The sequence below is a fragment of the Oncorhynchus tshawytscha genome, linkage group LG01, assembly GCF_018296145.1.
Source record: "Oncorhynchus tshawytscha isolate Ot180627B linkage group LG01, Otsh_v2.0, whole genome shotgun sequence".
NCBI lineage: Eukaryota > Metazoa > Chordata > Actinopteri > Salmoniformes > Salmonidae > Oncorhynchus > Oncorhynchus tshawytscha.
In genome coordinates, this window is record NC_056429.1 from 39,416,037 (window position 1) to 39,434,520 (window position 18,484).

The 18,484-nt window shown below is 44.3% G+C and overlaps 1 protein-coding gene across 2 annotated transcripts in view; it reads right to left on the reverse strand.

The window, feature by feature from the left end:
* Window positions 1-18,484, reverse strand: part of LOC112250607 (cAMP-specific 3',5'-cyclic phosphodiesterase 4B-like) — an 82,128-nt gene that overhangs the window by 13,048 nt on the left and 50,596 nt on the right. Inside the window, exon 6 of one of the 2 annotated variants that reach the window (XM_024420897.2) lies at window positions 7,372-7,484. In XM_024420897.2, the coding sequence (XP_024276665.2) occupies window positions 7,372-7,484 (113 nt within the window). Of the gene's footprint in view, window positions 1-2,856; window positions 3,057-7,371; window positions 7,485-18,484 lie in introns of those variants that run through there. The other variant, XM_042321261.1, reaches the window with a different exon arrangement.

Genomic DNA, 18,484 nt, shown 5'->3' on the forward strand with positions numbered 1-18,484 from the left:
CTCAGTGTGGATCTGTTTAGGTATCCACCACCCAAGGTTGTCTCTATGAATCTCTATGAGCTGACTGTAAATGAGAATGAGAGTTGATGTTAATATTTGATGAGCTGAGTGTTGACGCTTCATTCAGATATGCTGTGGCCTCTGACACAGAGAATGGGCTCAGAGAGGTCTGTCGGAAGCTCTCTCTCTCTACTCTAATCTTCGGTCTCTCACCCCCCTGCCTCCCTCCCCTCTAGCCGCAAGGGGTGGGGGAGATCCAGCAGGGAGCTGCTGGGTTTCCCAGAAGCCTTTGCAGCAGAGCCAGTATAGAACTGAATGGTGATGGCATTTCGTTGTGAAAAAAAAGTCCCTCCATTCAGATTTGATCCTATAGGACAGGACACAGTAGATAGCAGTCAGGCATACAGACAGGCAGGCATACAGACAGGCAGGCATACAGGCAGACAGACAGGCAGGCAGACAGACAGACCGACAGGCAGGCAGGCAGACGAGAAGACCGGCAGATAGGGATGTACAGGACAGTGCATGTCTTGTGGCATCTTTTGAAATGACTTGAGTTTATAACACCACTGATGGCCACAGAGGATCTCCAAACTCAAAATGTAATTTCATGTCCTCTTTCTGCCACTAGTGGACACTGTGTCCTCATATTGTCAGCTGAACAGACTAACAGTTAGTCCACTGCTTAACTTCTCAGCTAAGTTAACATTGTTGAATTTGACACTACTTCCATAGAAGTGAAAATATGACTCCTGCTCAAGATGGGGAATTTGCAGAGTAAAATAGCACGGTTTTATCAAACGTCACGCAATAGTATGATTTTAAATCGCACACGACTTCAGTTCCGGGTAATCTTATTAAGTTGCGCTTGATTCCCCCGGCCTTGGCAAACATATGGCGCACAGGGATTACACAGTGGTTATGATGGGGTAACATAGACAGTGACATGTGTTTCCTCAGGGACGAGGGCAGTAAGCTTAGAGACCAACCCCACAGAGCCTCAATCCACACTACCTCTGACGACTCACAAGCGACTGGCTCTGGCTGCGATGGCAACGTGTGTCTGTTTGTGTGTGTGCGCGCGCGTGCGTAAGCGTGTCTGCACGTGTGCACATAGGCATGCCGTCATTAGCCCACAAACAAGATCATCAGAGGAATTGGCGAACTGCATGATACAAGAGAAAGGGGGAAATAGATGATTAAAGAGAAAAAGAGAGGCGGAACAAATAAAGAAACAACAAGGCATATCACTCAAATCTGACACCGGGTTGAATGTCGCATCAGTGCCGGCTGTCAGAGAGCTCCGGGTGGTTTTCACTTGTGTTTGGCAGACCCATCTCAACCTACAGAGAGATCCGGGTGGTTTACACTTGTGTTTGGCAGCCCCATCTCAACCTACAGAGAGATCCGGGTGGTTTACACTTGTGTTTGGCAGCCCCATCTCAACCTACAGAGAGATCCGGGTGGTTTACACTTGTGTTTGGCAGCCCCATCTCAACCTACAGAGAGATCCGGGTGGTTTACACTTGTGTTTGGCAGCCCCATCTCAACCTACAGAGAGATCCGGGTGGTTTACACTTGTGTTTGGCAGCCCCATCTCAACCTACAGAGAGATCCGTTCGATACGCTGCACTAAACCCACTCATCGTGGCCTTTAGACGTAGGAGTTCAACACCGCCGCCTCACCGTATTCAATGGCAGATGTTGACTCTTTCACAAATCTGACAAGAAACCACCTCATGGCTCATGGGGTCATTGGCAGGTGGTATTAGCAAGGGATGGAAGCACCACGTATCGAGCAGGCCACTTTCCTTGTTCACTCAACAACTTGGTTTGGAGACATGCAGATTCTCCGGATAAACGGAATGATGGAGGACATTTCAGAGAACAACAACAATGTCCTTGATGCTAGAATCCATGTTACGTCCATTTTCTTTTTCTAGTTCAAACTGTTGTACCCAATCAGAACCCAAAATAGAAGCCTGTCATACTTCAATTTTTGTATACAAAGTAAATGCAAGCAAACACTGTATAGCCTCAAAACATAGTTCAAACGACCACTTTGATATCATGGATGATCAGTGATTGGTAGCGTAACTCTTGCTTTGAATTATTTGAGAATGGGTACATTCCTCCACAACCATCCCTAATCTTTTTTATTTTAAATTATGTTTTACCTAAACAAAAAGGTGGGGTGACAGCTTTGTTATTCTATCAATTAAGGAATTCTGATTGAAATATATTCCATGAACATTGAAAAGCTGAAGTGAACTTTAAGCATCTCCAGCAAAGAGCTGTCTCACAACTCTCAAAAGGACTCAAAGAGTCTACGTTAATATTTCACTGATAAAAATGTATCAGTGAACACTGAAAGCCATAGCACAGAAACTCAACTGACAGAGCCACAAAGACTCTATCTGCAGGGCACTGGCAGCCCAATTCAGACAAAGCATCCACGACTGCAGCTTTGACCAGTGGTGCGCTCTGCTGTCGTCAGTCCAGTCATGACAAAGGACCAGCATTACATCCATTTATATTGGTGTACTTCTCAAAATCTTACCAAATAGCCCAAGTGTACACAAAATATAATTATAAAGACTTGCAGGCAGAGAAATAACTTTCCCCAAGACTTGGTTAAAAGCAGCATAAAATAAAACTCAACTCGGTATAGGCCTACCATACAGCAATGGCAAAACCCTAAAGCAACCGCATATGATGCGAAAAATAACTTAAGTCTTCAGTATGAATACGCCAATAGATTTCCACCCCAAAATAGATCAGAAAAGTCCATTTAAAAGCTTCAAAATAGGAAAAAGCTTCAACAAGTAAGCAATTCCAAAAGAATTCGAACTTTACCTTTCTCCAACCGTTCAGTTTCCCCAACGTTCTCTCTTTCTTTTCCAGGCAGCAGGCTCCCATCTTGTGTGTATGAGGAGCTTGGTTGGGTTTAGTCCTGCAGAGTGCCGGGGCTCGCGGAAGCAGCGTCTGTATGTACTGAAACTATGAGTAAGGGCCAAGCCTCAGACTCTGACGTGGGGAGGGTGAGGAAACGCGATAGCTCTACTGACTCACTTTGAGTTGGGTGCTCGGGCTTGCCTACTCTTATCGCGAGGGAGCTGGGTGTGTGAGTGCGTGTGTGACTTCTGCTCAACGCACACACACACACACACACACACACACACACACTCGGGTAGTTCTGCCTCTCTCCCCCTGACAGTCTACTGCCTGTTCTCTAACCCAGAGTTGCAGCAGCCAGCATCAGGGTAGCATTGTTTACACTGTCAGTAACACTGCTAACAATATCATGATCATTCTGATATTCCTGTTGTCAGTCCAAACAGTGCGTTTCCTTGAAAAGCAGATTCAAAATAAATAAAATGATAACTTACCTCTCCTGATTTGACCTGTTGAAACTAATAGAGGTGAGAGTTTGAAACCCTGACTCGGGGGGAAGGAACAGTCAAACTTCTAATTGTTCTTGACTCCTACACGGAAGATGCAAGTCTGAGCAAGAGCACATCACTTACAGGCAATCCGATACAGTCATAGAGCCAGACAGACAGACACGGACAAAGTTCGATGCACTTTACCTTGGGTGTTTTACCGGAATCAGTCTAAATGTCATAACTGAAGACTTTCACCGCCCTTTACTTAGGTTTCAAATGCTGTCAGATCTTCAAGAATGTTGTCTCCAACGTCATCTGAAACCGTATTCTAAGACACATTTGTAGTCTCTTCATGAATGCAGCTGGCATCATGCTCAATGCTACTCTGTGAAAGTTGTCTACATTAAAAAATACACTTCAGTGTACAGTACAAGCAAGGCAAAGGAGACGGTCATGATCAAGTGTCTCGACCACGCACTAAGACAGTTCAATGGGGTCAGTGGGGTATCTAACGGTACAGAAACAATGGATTTTAAGATAACCTCTACCCCTACCATGTGTTGGACTACGGGTCTGGCCTATGAGTGTCTTATGTTATCTTATCTCTCATCACAATGGCCCAAATAATGGCCAAAGCAGAACCATGTGTTGGACTATAGGTCTGGCCCTCAGGGCAGCACAGGGAGATTCCTCTGAAGACAGGGAACTGAATCAAGACAGGGAGATTCCTCTGAAGACAGGGAACTGAATCAAGACAGGGAGATTCCTCTGAAGACAGGGAACTGAATCAACACAGGGAGATTCCTCTGAAGACAGGGAACTGAATCAACACAAAGAGATTCCTCTGAAGACAGGGAACTGAATCAACACAGGGAGATTCCTCTGAAGACAGGGAACTGAATCAACACAGGGAGATTCCTATGAAGACAGGGAACTGAATCAACACAGGGAGGTTCCTCTGAAGACAGGGAACTGAATCAACACAAGGAGATTCATCTGAAGACAGGGAACTGAATCAACACAGGGAGATTCCTCTGGAGACAGGGAACTGAATCAACACAAGGAGATTCCTCTGAAGACAGGGAACTGAATCAATACAAGGAGATTCCTCTGAAGACAGGGAATTGAATCAACACAGGAAGATACACTATATGAAAGATTCAGGGATATTCTGAAACAGAATAGTTTGAATCAGCATCCATCAGTGACTCCTCCCTCAGTCTGTCTGGCGCCCAGTCATTCAGTCTGTCCATGTGACTGTTTTAGGCTGGGACGGCTTCTCAGTCTGGCTCGTGTGTTTCTTGTTTTTGGCTTTTTTTCAACCAAGGTGAATGAGTTTGAATCAATAATCTGTCAGTTGTTCAGTGTCTGTTGAGTGACTAAACCTCATTTGCCCAGCGACAATAACTTTCTAAGTCTGTATTGTCTGTCAGTCAGTCAGTCCCTATGAAATGTGTGTGTGTGTGCGCATGCAAGCTCCTCCATTGTCTTTAGTAAAAGTCCCTTCTGTCCTGCGTGTGTCCTGATGACGTCAGCAATGGGCCAAATAAACAGGGCCATTAACCCTGCCCCAAGGCATTCTGGGAGCTCTATTGTAGTCTGGTCTGAGCGGGTACCAGGAAGGAGACAGGAAGACAGTCACACAGTCCAAGGGTCCTAGGCATCTCTTTTATTTTCGGGACATTTCTGGACTTTTTGGGGAGTAAAAATGTTTGACCATAAAAGAAAAATCATAGTTTCTCTAACCCTAAACATAACACTAACCCTACTCCTTAACCTTAACCCCCAAAACCCTAACCCTAACCTTAACCCCAAAACCCTAACCTAACTGCTAGGACATTTGGGTCCTGATAAGGTAGGAAGACAAGTACACACACACACACACACACACACACACACACACACACACACACACACACACACACACACACACACACACACACACACACACACACACACACACACTCTCCATTTACCCAAAGACGCAGTACTCCACAAACACTCTCTTGCTATGAAATTGCAAACATGAAATTGCATTGAATTGAGCAGGACATATTTGTATGGAAATTTGCACATTGTTTCTGTGAGATGCAGTGGTTAACTAACTTGCAAACAAATATGCAGCTGATTTGCACATGAGCATGTAACAATCAAAGGACAGTCTGAAAACAACTTTTACAGCCTCTCTTCTTTCAATGTCCACTTATCTTCTTCCACCTAACAGAAATATCACTAAAACATGCACAGAGCTTTGGTGTTACTGTTGTCACATTACTGTATGCCCTTGAAAAAAAAAACATGAACAAGTGAATTTGGGAACAAGTAATGTCAACTAGGGCTGTCAAACGATTCAAAATGTAAATCGGGTTTATCGCAGGATTTGCTGTGAATAATCGCAAATTCATAATTGGCTCAAATTGAGCTGTCATTTAAGATATTTAACACAAAAAGCGTGACAAGAATATTGCCGTTTTGATTTTGTCCAAAGTAAACCGTGAGCAAAAATCTGGTAAATTGATAAGCACTCTTTTTCTTTAACAAAAAAAGTCAACTTCCTTTTGACGTCACATTGTTGTTTTGATTTAAATAAAAATATGTATTTTGGACGTTTTCAGTGTATTTTGAAAGCTTCCAGACAAATGTGATACAAAAAAGTTGCACCAAACTAACTGACAGCGCTCATTTTTAACGTGTTCAAAAGGATCAATAAGGAGACACGGAGCGCTAGCTACCCTGTTTTTTTCTCTGGGCTTCCTCCAACATTCACTGACCAACGTATGAAGAAGGGAGGCGTGTGCCTGCAGCAGTTACAGCTCAGAAATACAATTTTAAAATCATTATTTTTAACACACTTGAATAATTCTACTCTGTTTGGCTAAGGTACCTTTTCACAGAATGGCATTGCAGAATTTGCAATTCCACACGTGGAAACATTACTACTGATACGTGTTAACCTTTTTCACACGTGAGAAGAACAACATTTCACCACCACATGTGAACTTGCAATTCCACATGTGAAAGTGAGATTTTCACATGTGAAGTTCTCTTACATGTGAAACTGCAAATGTGATTTTTACACGTGTTTGTTTATATTACCTGTGAAAGTGCAACTCCACATGCGAAAGGGAGATTTTCACATGTGAAGTTCTCTGACATGTGAAACTGCAAATGAGATTTTCACGTGATCGATTTTCAAATGTGAAACAGCACATTTCACATGTGCAACTGAGGTGGAAACATGGTTTTTCTTCTCACGTGAAAAAGTGGTGTTAACATGTAAACACTATATTTAAAAACGTGAAAATATGGTTTCACCTGAAATTTGCAGTGTTTTCTTTCGTAAGGCTGCGTACACAACTTGTCCTTTAGCAAAAAAAAACTACATAATATCACATGGTGAACTGCAGACCCAAGTGCACTACAGACATGAAGAGACCTGCAAGTCCATAACACCTACTGTCCACTATTCACAAGCACATACTGTAAAAACACAAGCATGAAAGGGACCATGCAGGGTCCTCGTACGTATTGTAGAAGCACACCGCTGACCTATCCCCCCTGGCTGGCACTGTTGTCAAGAAATAGCAATACACTTTCAAAACCACCCAGCAACTTCATTTCCCGTTCGTGGTTCCAACGGGGGGGGGGAACAAAAACAAGTCACAATCTAAATCCACTGTTTGATTTAGGATCCTGAAGGTACATTATATACGGCATCTAGTTGCCAGCTCCTTCAAGCCAATGCAACAGCGTTTGAAAGCAAGCTTGAAGGTTTATATACTGTAGGTCTACAGGGGGTTTCAAAATGAAGATATCCGTCAAAATGCTCTTGTAAGGTGCAGGGGTGCCCTTGCAAACTAACTTTTTGCAGCACATACAGATTCACAGACGGCTGCTCTTCAAAACCAGCTTAGCAGTGGCTGTCGACTTGAAGGGCAGAGGTACAGAGGCTGTGTATCGTTTATACAGGGAGTTTGAGTCTTACCTTATTGGAGGCCATGTCACTGACAGAGCGGTAGGTCTGGATGGTCTCCAGCTGGTCCAGGCACCAGTCCAGCTCCTCCATGGTCTCCATGGCCAGCTTCTGGTACGACTCATCTGTCAACAGGCACACAGACATAGGGCAGTAGTCAGCAGGGTATGGAGGGGAAGGGCGAGGTGAGAGAGGCTGGCAGAGCGGCTGCTGCGTGGCGGCCGGGCCCGGTGGTGGCAGAGGCAGAGGGGGCACACGGCCACAATGCTCTTTCATCATGAGCAAGGCTAACACTGAGGCTAACAGCTAATGGCCAAAAGGCTAGCGCTAACAGCTAGTGGTGAACTCTAGAGAGAGCAGAGTGGGACGCCACAGTTCCTGCACTCTCTCTCTCTCTCAAACTCTGTTACTGGCTCGCTCACTGGCTGACTGGCTGACTGAGGTTGTTTGTTTCTTTCAGCTACTCTCGCTCAGATGCACTGCACAGTCTCCCCCCCCCACCCCACCCACCCCAACCAACTCATTTACATAAACCATCTTTTAGAGCAGGAAACCGGACCCCTCTCAGGAGAACAGACACCTCCAGACTCATACTCGGTCCCATCATAAACTATCTCGCACTTTGCACACCAAAGGACATGTGATACATCTCCGCATAACAGATACAAATACAACAGAAACGTCAAACACTTTATATAGAGCGCCACACGTTCGTAAAAGCAGAACCACAGATTAATTCAGGGAGTCTCCAAGTTAGACACAGTCAGTGCTGGGAGACATTGGGCCAGAGAGGAGGAGAGGAGGGGGTGTTGGGGTGAGCTGGGGTGGTGGGGGGAGGGTGATGTGTTGCCCTCTCTCAGACACACACAGGGTAGCCTTGTGCTCAGTGCTCGACTGTGTGGTTCGACTGTGTGTTCTGGGTCTCCTAGCTGCCGCGGCACAACATAGCGCACTGCAGCAGACCCGCGGTAGGACCGACCTTAGCGTGGCCGCGTAGAATGTTACCCCCGCTCTGATCTCCCAGCCTTCAAAGGGGAGCGAATGTTTGCTCACCAAAACATGAGAGATACAGGGGCATTATAGCATTCTCCCGGCCTGCTGCAGAGAGAGGAGACGAGAGAGACTGAGGCCGCCGGCTGTTTGCAAACTCAATCAATCCTTTCCTCTGTAAGGCTGGAGGCTTGGCTGGGGTAAACCCTGGAGTGGAGTACTGGAAGGTTGGAGAAGTATGGGGGACTCTGGTACTGTATGTCAATATTATCCCACACAGCACTGCTCTCAATACACGTGATGCACTATGTTAATATACTGGATGCCACTATATTAGATGTCACTATTTTTCTCTCATGGGTCTGTCTAGCTTGCAGTGTGTATACAGGCTACAGTGTCTTGTCCATGTAAGACGTTAGCATACGTAATGTGGCTGTGGATATGACTTTGTACAGTCGTGGTCAGTCCCCCAAATCTGCATCTCCACCCAGTCCCACTTCTTTGCCTTATATAAGACCCCGTTTTGGCCGCAAACCAAGGTCAGGCCAGGTCAGCCTCAATCAGTCAGTTCATCTGTTGTGGGGAAGCCATGATGGGATAAAATGTCACAAATATACACAGAGATTTGATCATTTGTAAACATGCTTACTGTAAATGAGCTCACCAGAAAGCCGACAACTGGGTCAAAAGGTGAGCTATGAAAGTGTACACAGGAGCTTAACACAAACAATAAAGCCTGACGTGTATCCAAAGTCCCTTCTATAACTGACCAGATTTTATTGGTTGCTTTCAGTTGTGTAACTACAAACGGTGACGTCGGTTACTCAAGTACAGTTATGTGTGTTGCTATACTGATAAAACAGCATTTGAGTTGTTTTGCAGTTACATGGGTGACATTTTGATTTGGCCTTCCATATTCCATAAGGTAAATTGGACAGTTCCGTGAGAGTTTGGTGGTATTTTCCCTCCACTGAGGTTAGTGTGATGTTTTTGAGCGCTATAAAATCCTTTCCCTGACTGGCTGGTCTAGTCTGGGCTAGGGATGAGCTGGCACAGCCTATAGGCTGGTCTGGTCTGACATCAGTGGGTCTGGGCTGGGGAAGCAGCTGTGAAAAGGCCCAGTAAGTCTAACTTACCACATACACATAAGAGTTGGGGGTTTTCACCACCTCTCCTCCTCACACACTCTCTCACACAGTCACAAGGAACACTCTGATCACAATCCCAGACACATCTGGCCTGCAGGGGCCAACAGCCAGGAAACACACACACTCGCAGAACCAACTCATACACGCGCGCGCGCACACGCACACACACACACACACACACACACACACACACACACACACACAGTACCAGTCTGTAAGTTTGGACACATCTACTTATTCAAGGGCTTTTCTTTCTTTCTTTTTACAATTTTCCACATTGTATAATGATGTAAAATATATCACTAGCCACTTTAAACAATGCTACCTAATATAATGTTACATACCCTACATTATTCATCTCATATGCATACGTATATACTGTACTCTATATCATCTACTGCATCCTTATGTAATACATGTATCACTAGCCACTTTAACTATGCCACTTTGTTTACATACTCATCTCATATGTATATACTGTACTCGATACCATCTACTGTATCTTGCCTATGCTGCTCTGTACCATCACTCATTCATATATCTTTATGTACATATTCTTTATCCCCTTACACTGTGTATAAGACAGTAGTTTTGAAATTGTTAGTTAGATTACTTGTTGGTTATTACTGCATTGTCGGAACTAGAAGCACAAGCATTTCGCTACACTCGCATTAACATCTGCTAACCATGTGTATGTGACAAATAACATTTGATTTGATTTGATTTATAATAATAGAGAAGACATCAATTCTATGAAATAAGACATATGGAATTATGTAGTCCCCCAAAAAGTGTTAAACACATCAAAATATATTTAAAAAAAAATTGTAGCCAGAAGGCCAGCATCCCGGAGTCGCCTCTTCACTGTTGACGATGAGACTGGTGTTTTGCGGATGCTATTTAATGAAGCTGCCAGTTGAGGACTTGTGAGACGTCTGTTTCTCAAACCAGACACTCTAATGTACTTGTCCTCTTGCTCAGTTGTGCACCGGGGCCTCCCACTCCTCTTTCTATTCTGGTTAGGGACAGTTTGTACTGTTCTGTGAAAGGAGAAGTGCACATTGTTTTACGAGATCTTCAGTTTCTTGGAAATTTCTCACATGGAATAGCCTTCACTTCTCAGAACAAGAATAGACTGACGAGTTTCAGAAGAAAGTTATTTGTTTCTGGCCATTTTGAGCCTGTAATCGAACCCACAAATGCTGATGCTCCAGATACTCAACTAGTGAAAAGAAGGCCAGTTTTATTGCTTCTTTAATCAGAACAACAGTTTTCAGCTGTGCTAACATAATTGCAAAAGGGTTTTCTAATGATCAATTAGCCTTTTAAAATGATAAACTTGGATTAGCTAACACAACGTTCCATTGGAACACAGGAGTGATGGTTGATAATGGGCCTCTGTACACCGAAGTAGATTTTCCATAAAAAATCAGTTTCCAGCTACAATAGTAATTTACAACATTGACAATGTCTACACTGTATTTCTGATCAATTTGATGTTATTTTAATGGACAGAAAATGTGCTTTTCTTTCAAAAACAAGGACATTTTTAAGTGACCCCAAACTTTTGAACGGTAGTATACATACAGAGACACACACTCACCAACAGTTGATTAAGACTCAAATAATGTACATACTGTATATACTTAGGCACAAAAACTTGAGTGCAAACATAAAACCTCGTCCTAACAAGCAGTTGACCATCCAAGCAGACAGAGAGGATAGATCTAGATGTCGGTAAGGAAACTACGTCAGGTGAGCTAGGAAAGATCTCTCGCGCTCATCTTTCCTCTCTCATCATTCTCAAAATGGAACTTCCAGCCACATATCCTGTTCTCCCAGAATCTCTCTCTCTCTGTGTGTGTGTGTGTGTGTATTCAGACCGTTTGACTTCTTCCACATTTTGTTGTGTTACAGACTGGGCTGAAAGTAAAGTGGTAAGGTCTGGTACGCCGTACCGGTAAAACGTGAGCCTAACACAATTAATATATGTCCAAAAACGATAGGCTATTACACCATAATTTAACATTACTGCATGTCAGCCACATGAAAAAAATGAACGAATGGACTGAAAACCGGGTGTTGTATGCTCCAAATTGCGTTATGGTTTGAGGGGAACACTTACATCTTGTTAAGGCGGAGATGAGAGACGCTCAAGGACAAGGCGGAGATGAGTGGACGAGACTGAGGCGCGAGTGGACAACAGTGGATGCCTCAGTTCAGGCTACAAGTGTAAGCTTAATGACACTAGTAGCAGTTCATTACACTACACTTCGGTGTTTGTAACGGATGTCTCTTTCCATTCATCAAATTGCGGTTGCACAGTGCACTGTTGGGGTGTGGATGCTTAAATTATTTTGTGAGTGAACGAATGTAGCCAGCTGGAGCGCCTTTGTTAAGTGATTGTTTGACAATCAGATGAAAACATCATCATGCGCTGCGTTAAAAGTCATAGGCGGCATGTCCATAAGGCTAGAGGAAGCTATACTTTCCCTGAAGTAAATTGAATTTCCAAAATGATATAGCCTAATTAGCTTACTCCCGTCTATACAGAAATAAATACAATTCATTCAAAATAGGTTACTACACCAGAAAGCATGATTTGACCACAGAGGATCATTAGCGGTAGATTATTTGAAATCGCATAGCCAACAGTCGGAAGGGCCCGCAATTTGGGCAGCGTGTGCTGCAAATACCAAATAGATGATTGTTATGTTGCGACTGTCAGTGAAAAACATGGGCCATATCCCAGAGCGTGCATATTCACTGTCTTTATCATTCGGTCAGTGCCAATTCTGTTTTGTTTTTGGACAATCATTTCCTCATCCAGGTTAGATGGACGTCATATTGTATTTGTGTCTCCCCTTTTCGTTGGCCGATTATACGGATCAGACAACATCGTTTTTATGTCGGTGTCGGCAGCGTAGGCTACCCTGTCATTTTCGTAGTATTAAAAAAAACATGTGTGGGCGCACTTCGGTGCCTGTACCAGTAAGAAATTAGATCTATATACTTTCACCGCTGGTTACAGCCTGATTTTAAAATATATATTAAATTGAGGTTTTGTGTCATTGGCTTACACAAAATAAATACCCCATAATGTCAAAGTGGAATTATGTTTTGGGAAATTTTTACAAATTAATTAAAAATGAAAAGCTGAAATGTCTTTAGTCAATAGGTATTCAACCCCTTTGTTATGGCAAGCCTAAATATGTTCATGGGTAAAAATGGGCTTAACAAGTCACATAATAAGTTGCATGGACTCACTCTGTGTGCAATAATAGTGTTTAAAATGATTTTTGAATGACAACCTCATCTCTGTACCCCACACATACAATTATCTGTAAGGTCCCTCAGTCTAGCAGTGAATTTCAAACACAGTCTCAACCATGAAAACCAGGGAGGGTTTCCAATGCCCCGGAAAGAAGGGTGACTATTGAATATCCCTTTGAGCACGATGAAGTTATTTATTACACTTTGGATGATGTATCAACACACCCAGTTACTAAAAGATACAGGTGTCCTTCCTAACTAAGTTACCGGAGAGGAAGGAAACCGCTCCGGGATTTCAACTTGAGGCCAATAGTGACTTTATTTGTATACACGTTTTTGTTGTATTTTACCCACCTTTTCTCCCCAATTTCAATCTTCTCTCACCGCTGCAACTCCCCTAAGGGCTCTGGAGGTGAAGGTCAAGTCCTGCATCATCGGAAACATGACCCGCCAACCCACGCTTCTTAACACTCACCCACTTTACCCGGAAGCCAGCCGCACCAATGTGTCGGAGGAAATACTGTTCAACTGACGACCGAGAGTTGCTTACCAACACGACACTGAATGTTCACTGAATGTTCCTGAGTGTCCTACAGTAGTTACATTTTTGACTTACAGTAAATTGGCTTGAAAATCTATGGCAAGACTTGGCAACCAACTTGACAGAGTTTGAAAATAAAAATAAACTAATATCATGCAAATATTGTAAAATCTAGGTGTGCAAAGCTCTTAGAGACTTACCCAGACTCACAGCTGTAATCACTGCCAAAGGTGTTTCTAACATGTATTGACTCCGGGGTGTGAGTACTTATGTAAATGAGATATTTCTATATTTCATTTAAAATGATTTAGCAAAGATTTATACAAACCTGTTATCACTTTGTCATTATAGGGTATTGTGTGTAGATGGGAGGCAAGTTTTTTTATTTTTAATCCAACAGCAAAATGTGGAAAAAGTCAAGGGGTGTGAACACTTTCTGAAGGCACTGTACTTCTGAAGGCACTGTACTTCTGAAGGCATTGTACTTTCTGAAGACACTGTACTTCTGAAGGCACTGTACTTCTGAAGGCACTGCACTTTCTGAAGACACTGCACTTTCTGAAGACACTACTTCTGAAGGTACTGCACGTTCTGAAGGCACTGCACTTTCTGAAGGCACTGCACTTTCTGAAGGCACTGCACTTTCTGAAGGCACTGCACTTTCTGAAGGCACTGTACTTCTGAAGGCACTGCACTTTCTGAAGACACTGCACTTTCTGAAGACACTACTTCTGAAGGTACTGCACGTTCTGAAGGCACTGCACTTTCTGAAGGCACTGCACTTTCTGAAGGCACTGCACTTTCTGAAGGCACTTTATGAAGGCACTGCACCTTCTGAAGGCACTGTACTTCTGAAGGCACTGTACTTCTGAAGGCACTGTACTTTCTGTCAGGTCGTTTCAGAACAAGTGTGTGTCAGATGCATGGAGTTGGGCTATGGTTTGTGTGTGTGTGTGTGTGTGACAGCTGTGATTGAGACACTCATCACTCAGTTTCCTGTCGAGGATGGGAGGTGAGGGGGCAGGGGGCTGGCTCAGTTTCACTATGAACCATTAAAACTACTGAAGCATCACATCACTAACGTCCAGCTTTCACATCACTGATAACCTAGGCCTACAACACACAGGATGGATGTTGTGGTCACATTTGTTAGAAACCCCCTATACTCCCTGAGGAGAGAGACAGGAACAGGACACTGGTCCTCCAGGGCCCATTGCTCTCTCTCTCTCACACACACACACATGAGCACAGGCACGCATGCGCACGCACTCACACACGCACACACACACACACACACACTTGCATTCTATTCTTTATCACTCTGTTGAACTCTTCCGGCATCTTTCTCTCTCTATTCCCACCAGAGAGATCCTACCACTGCTCTGAGGAACTCTGTTTTTCTCATTAGTACTGCAACAGCACTTTCTCTGCAGCACCATATCGTCTGCAAATAAGGGTACTGTTTACAATGGATCTGATGTTCTACATACCCACATCAAAAGCCCACACAAACAGTGACGTAGGTTGATACACAGCTGTGCCAAGGGGGATCTGACCTGTTTCATGTATAACAGCCATAATAAAACAGAGCTAGTCTTCAGGACCGTGAGGTGTTGAGCAACTCTTCCTGAAAAAGACTAGTGACTGGATGTGAGGAGAGGGAAGGCGCCTGCCTGGCTTCTCTCTGGTTGTGTTCCACATGGCACCCTATTCCCTATTTAGTGCACTACTTTTGACAAGGGACCATCAGCCTCTGGTCAAAAGTAGTGCACTGCATAGGGAATAGGGTGCCATTTCAAATCAAATCAAATTGTAATGGTCACATACATGTGTTAAGCAGATGTTATTGCGGGTGTTTCTAGCTTCATCAGTGCAGTAATATCTAACAAGTAATGTCTAACAATTTCACAACAACACACACAAATCTAAAGTCAAGGAATGGAATTAAGAATATATAAATATTTGGACGAGCAATGTCGGAGCGGCATAGACTTAGATACATTAGAATAGGCTGGAATACAGTATATACATATGAGATGAGTAATGCAAGATATGTAAACATTATTAAAGTGACTAGTTTTCCATTATTAAAGTGGCCAGTGATTTCAAGTCTATGTATATAGGGCAGCAGCCTCTATATGTGCTAGTGTGATGGCTATTTAACAGTCTGATGGTCTTGAGATTGAAGCTGTTTTTCAGCCTCTCGGACCCAGCTTTGAAGCACCTATGCTGACCTTGTCTTCTGGATGATAGCGGGGTGAACAGGCAGTAGCTCGGGTGGTTGTTGTCCTTGATGATCTTTTTGGCCTTCCTGTGACATCGGGTGCTGTAGGTGTCCTGGAAGGCAGGTAGTTTGCCCCAGTGATGTGTTGGGAAGACCGCACCACCCTCTGGAGAGCCCTGCAGTTGTGGGAGGTGCAGTTGCCGTACCAGGTGGTGATACAGCCCGACAGGATGCTCTCATTTGTGCATCTGTAAAGGTTTGTGAGGGTTTTCTGTGCCAAGCCAAATATCTTCAGCCTCCTGAGACTGAAGAGGCGCTGTTGTGCCTTCTTCACCACACTCTGTGTGGGTGGACCATTTCAGTTTGTCAGTGATGTGTACGCTGAGGAACTTGAAGCTTTCCACCTTTCCACTACGGTCCCGGCGATGTGGAGAGGGCGGTGCTCCCTCTGCAGTTTCCTGAAGTCCACGATCAGCACCTTTGTTTTGTTTACATTGGGTGAGAGGTTATTTTCCTGGCACCACACTCCCAGGGCCCTCACCTGCTCCCTGTAGGCTGGCTTGTCATCATTGGTAATCAAGCCTACTACTGTTGTGTCGTCTGCAAACTTGATGATTGAGTTGGAGTCGTGCGTGGCCACACAGTCATGGGTGAACAGGGAGTACAAGAGGGGGCTGAGCACGCATCCTTATGGCACCCCCGTGTTGAGGATCAGCGAAGTGGAGGTGTTGTTTCCTACCTTCACCACCTAGGGGCGGCCCATCAGGAAGTCCAGGACCCAGTTGCACAGGGTGGGGTTGAGACCCAGGGCCTCAAGCTTAATGATGAGCTTGGAGGGTACTATGGTGTTGAATACTGAGATATAGTCCAGATGGGATAGGGCAGTGTGCAGTGCGATGGCGATTGCATCGTCTGTGGATCTATTGGGGCGGCAAGCAAATTAAAGTGGGTCTAGGGTGTCAGGTAAGGTGGAGGTGATATGATCAAAGCACTTCATGATGACAGAGGTGAGTGCTACGGGGTGATAGTCATTAGTTCAGTTACCATTGCTTTCTTGGGTACAGGAACAATGGTGAACATCTTGAAGCATGTGGGGACAGCAGACTGGGATAGGGAGAGATTGAATATGTCCGTAAACACTCCAGCCAGCTGGTCTATGCATGCTCTGAGGACACGGCTAGGGATGCTGTCTGGACCGGCAGCCTTGCAAGGGTTAACACGCTTAAATGTCTTACTCAGTTTGGCCACAGAGAAGGATAGCCCACAGTTCTTGGTAGCAGGCCGCGTCTGTGGCACTGTGTTATCTTCAAAGTGCGCGAAAAAGGTGTTTAGCTTGTCCGGAAGCAAAACATCGGTGTCCGCAACGTGGCTGGTTTTCCCTTTGTGGTCTGTGATTGTCTGTAGACCCTGCCACATACGTCTCATATCTGAGCCGTTGAATTGGGACACAACCTCTGTTTATTTTATTTATCAATGAGATTATGAGTTATGACTTAGTGCACACACTCTGCCCACATTTCCAAATCCCCCAAACCGCACACACCTACATAGATGACCCCTCGCTGAAGCCTGTTGGTAGAGGTCAGCTGGGTTTGCAGTGATATGGTCCTCAGATGTCTACAGGGACACTGATCCACACAGCGTCACAGATCTGAAGGCTTTCAAACGTCCTTCTCACCTTCTCTTCACCCCTTTCCTCATCCCACTCATCATAGCTATGCCCTGCTGGCTCCAAAGGACAACTAACTGAGACTAGGGTTTACCATTAAAGCTTAGCTCACCACATGGCTCTGTGGAGTTTGACTAGAGCCACACTATCAACGTCTAGCGATCAGACCAATGTCTATATCACTCTGATGTTTATTGTGTTAACAGAGTTTGGGGTCATCTTTGGAGGCATCTGACAGTCACCCAACATGACTCCTACTGGTCTGGCTTATAACCAAAAGATGACACAATCTTCACTATCAAAGGACACACAGAGAGAACTCTGAACCAAGCAACCCCAGGTCCCTTCTGGCTCTATGACAGTGATGTTACACGAACGTCATGTAGCATTTGGGAAAAACGACAACAACTGGGTAGAAGTGTGGTAATTGGGTTATGAATCTTTGTGATCCGTGTTAATATGGTGATTTGGAGGGCTTAACTCCAGTCATCGTCCGTCCCACCAGTCACAATGGACCCTATTGAGGTCTGCCAACAGTCTTTCGCGGCTTCACTGCAAGTATATTGTATGTTTTAAACATTCAATAAATAAATAAAATATTTACAGTCTTTCTATCAGTGTGGAAGTTCATGTCAGATGAACAGGCAAAGCTTGGTCTGTGTGTGTGTGTGTGTGTGTGTGTGAGAGAGCATTAAGAGTAAGTCCTTACTGCTGGGTTTAGTTAGATGAGTTTCTTCAACTCATTGTTAACAGTACAAATTGTTCCTAAATGGCTGAAATGTTCTATTTCAACTGCAAGAATTGACACTTGTTGACTAATTGAAACTTTTTGAAGTTTGAAGGAATTTAATTACAGCCCATTCTGCCCAGATATGACTAACAGGGACATAGATAACACAATGGTTCTGATAGTAAATAAAGCAGAACACAGTAATGCATTGACTGATTCAAACAGACTCCGTGTGTGTGTGTGTGTGTATGTGTGTGTGTGTGTGTGTGTGAGCATCCATGATCGCAGCTCCCTGTCTCTGTACATTCGTTTCCAGCCGTTCTGTAACACTGCTCTCCCTGTCCCTCTCTCCCTCCCCTCGGCCCCTGTAGCCCGCCAGACATTTCTGTAAACAGGCCAGGCGAAATGACTAGGGAACACCTCAGACACGGAATGACCAACCGAGGGAAACCAGCAGGGAACGCTGTAAATTGGTCATGCAACCAGGTAATCAAATCAAGAAAATCACCCCACCATGCATGCCCACATCCCTCTCTCTATCTCTCTCTCT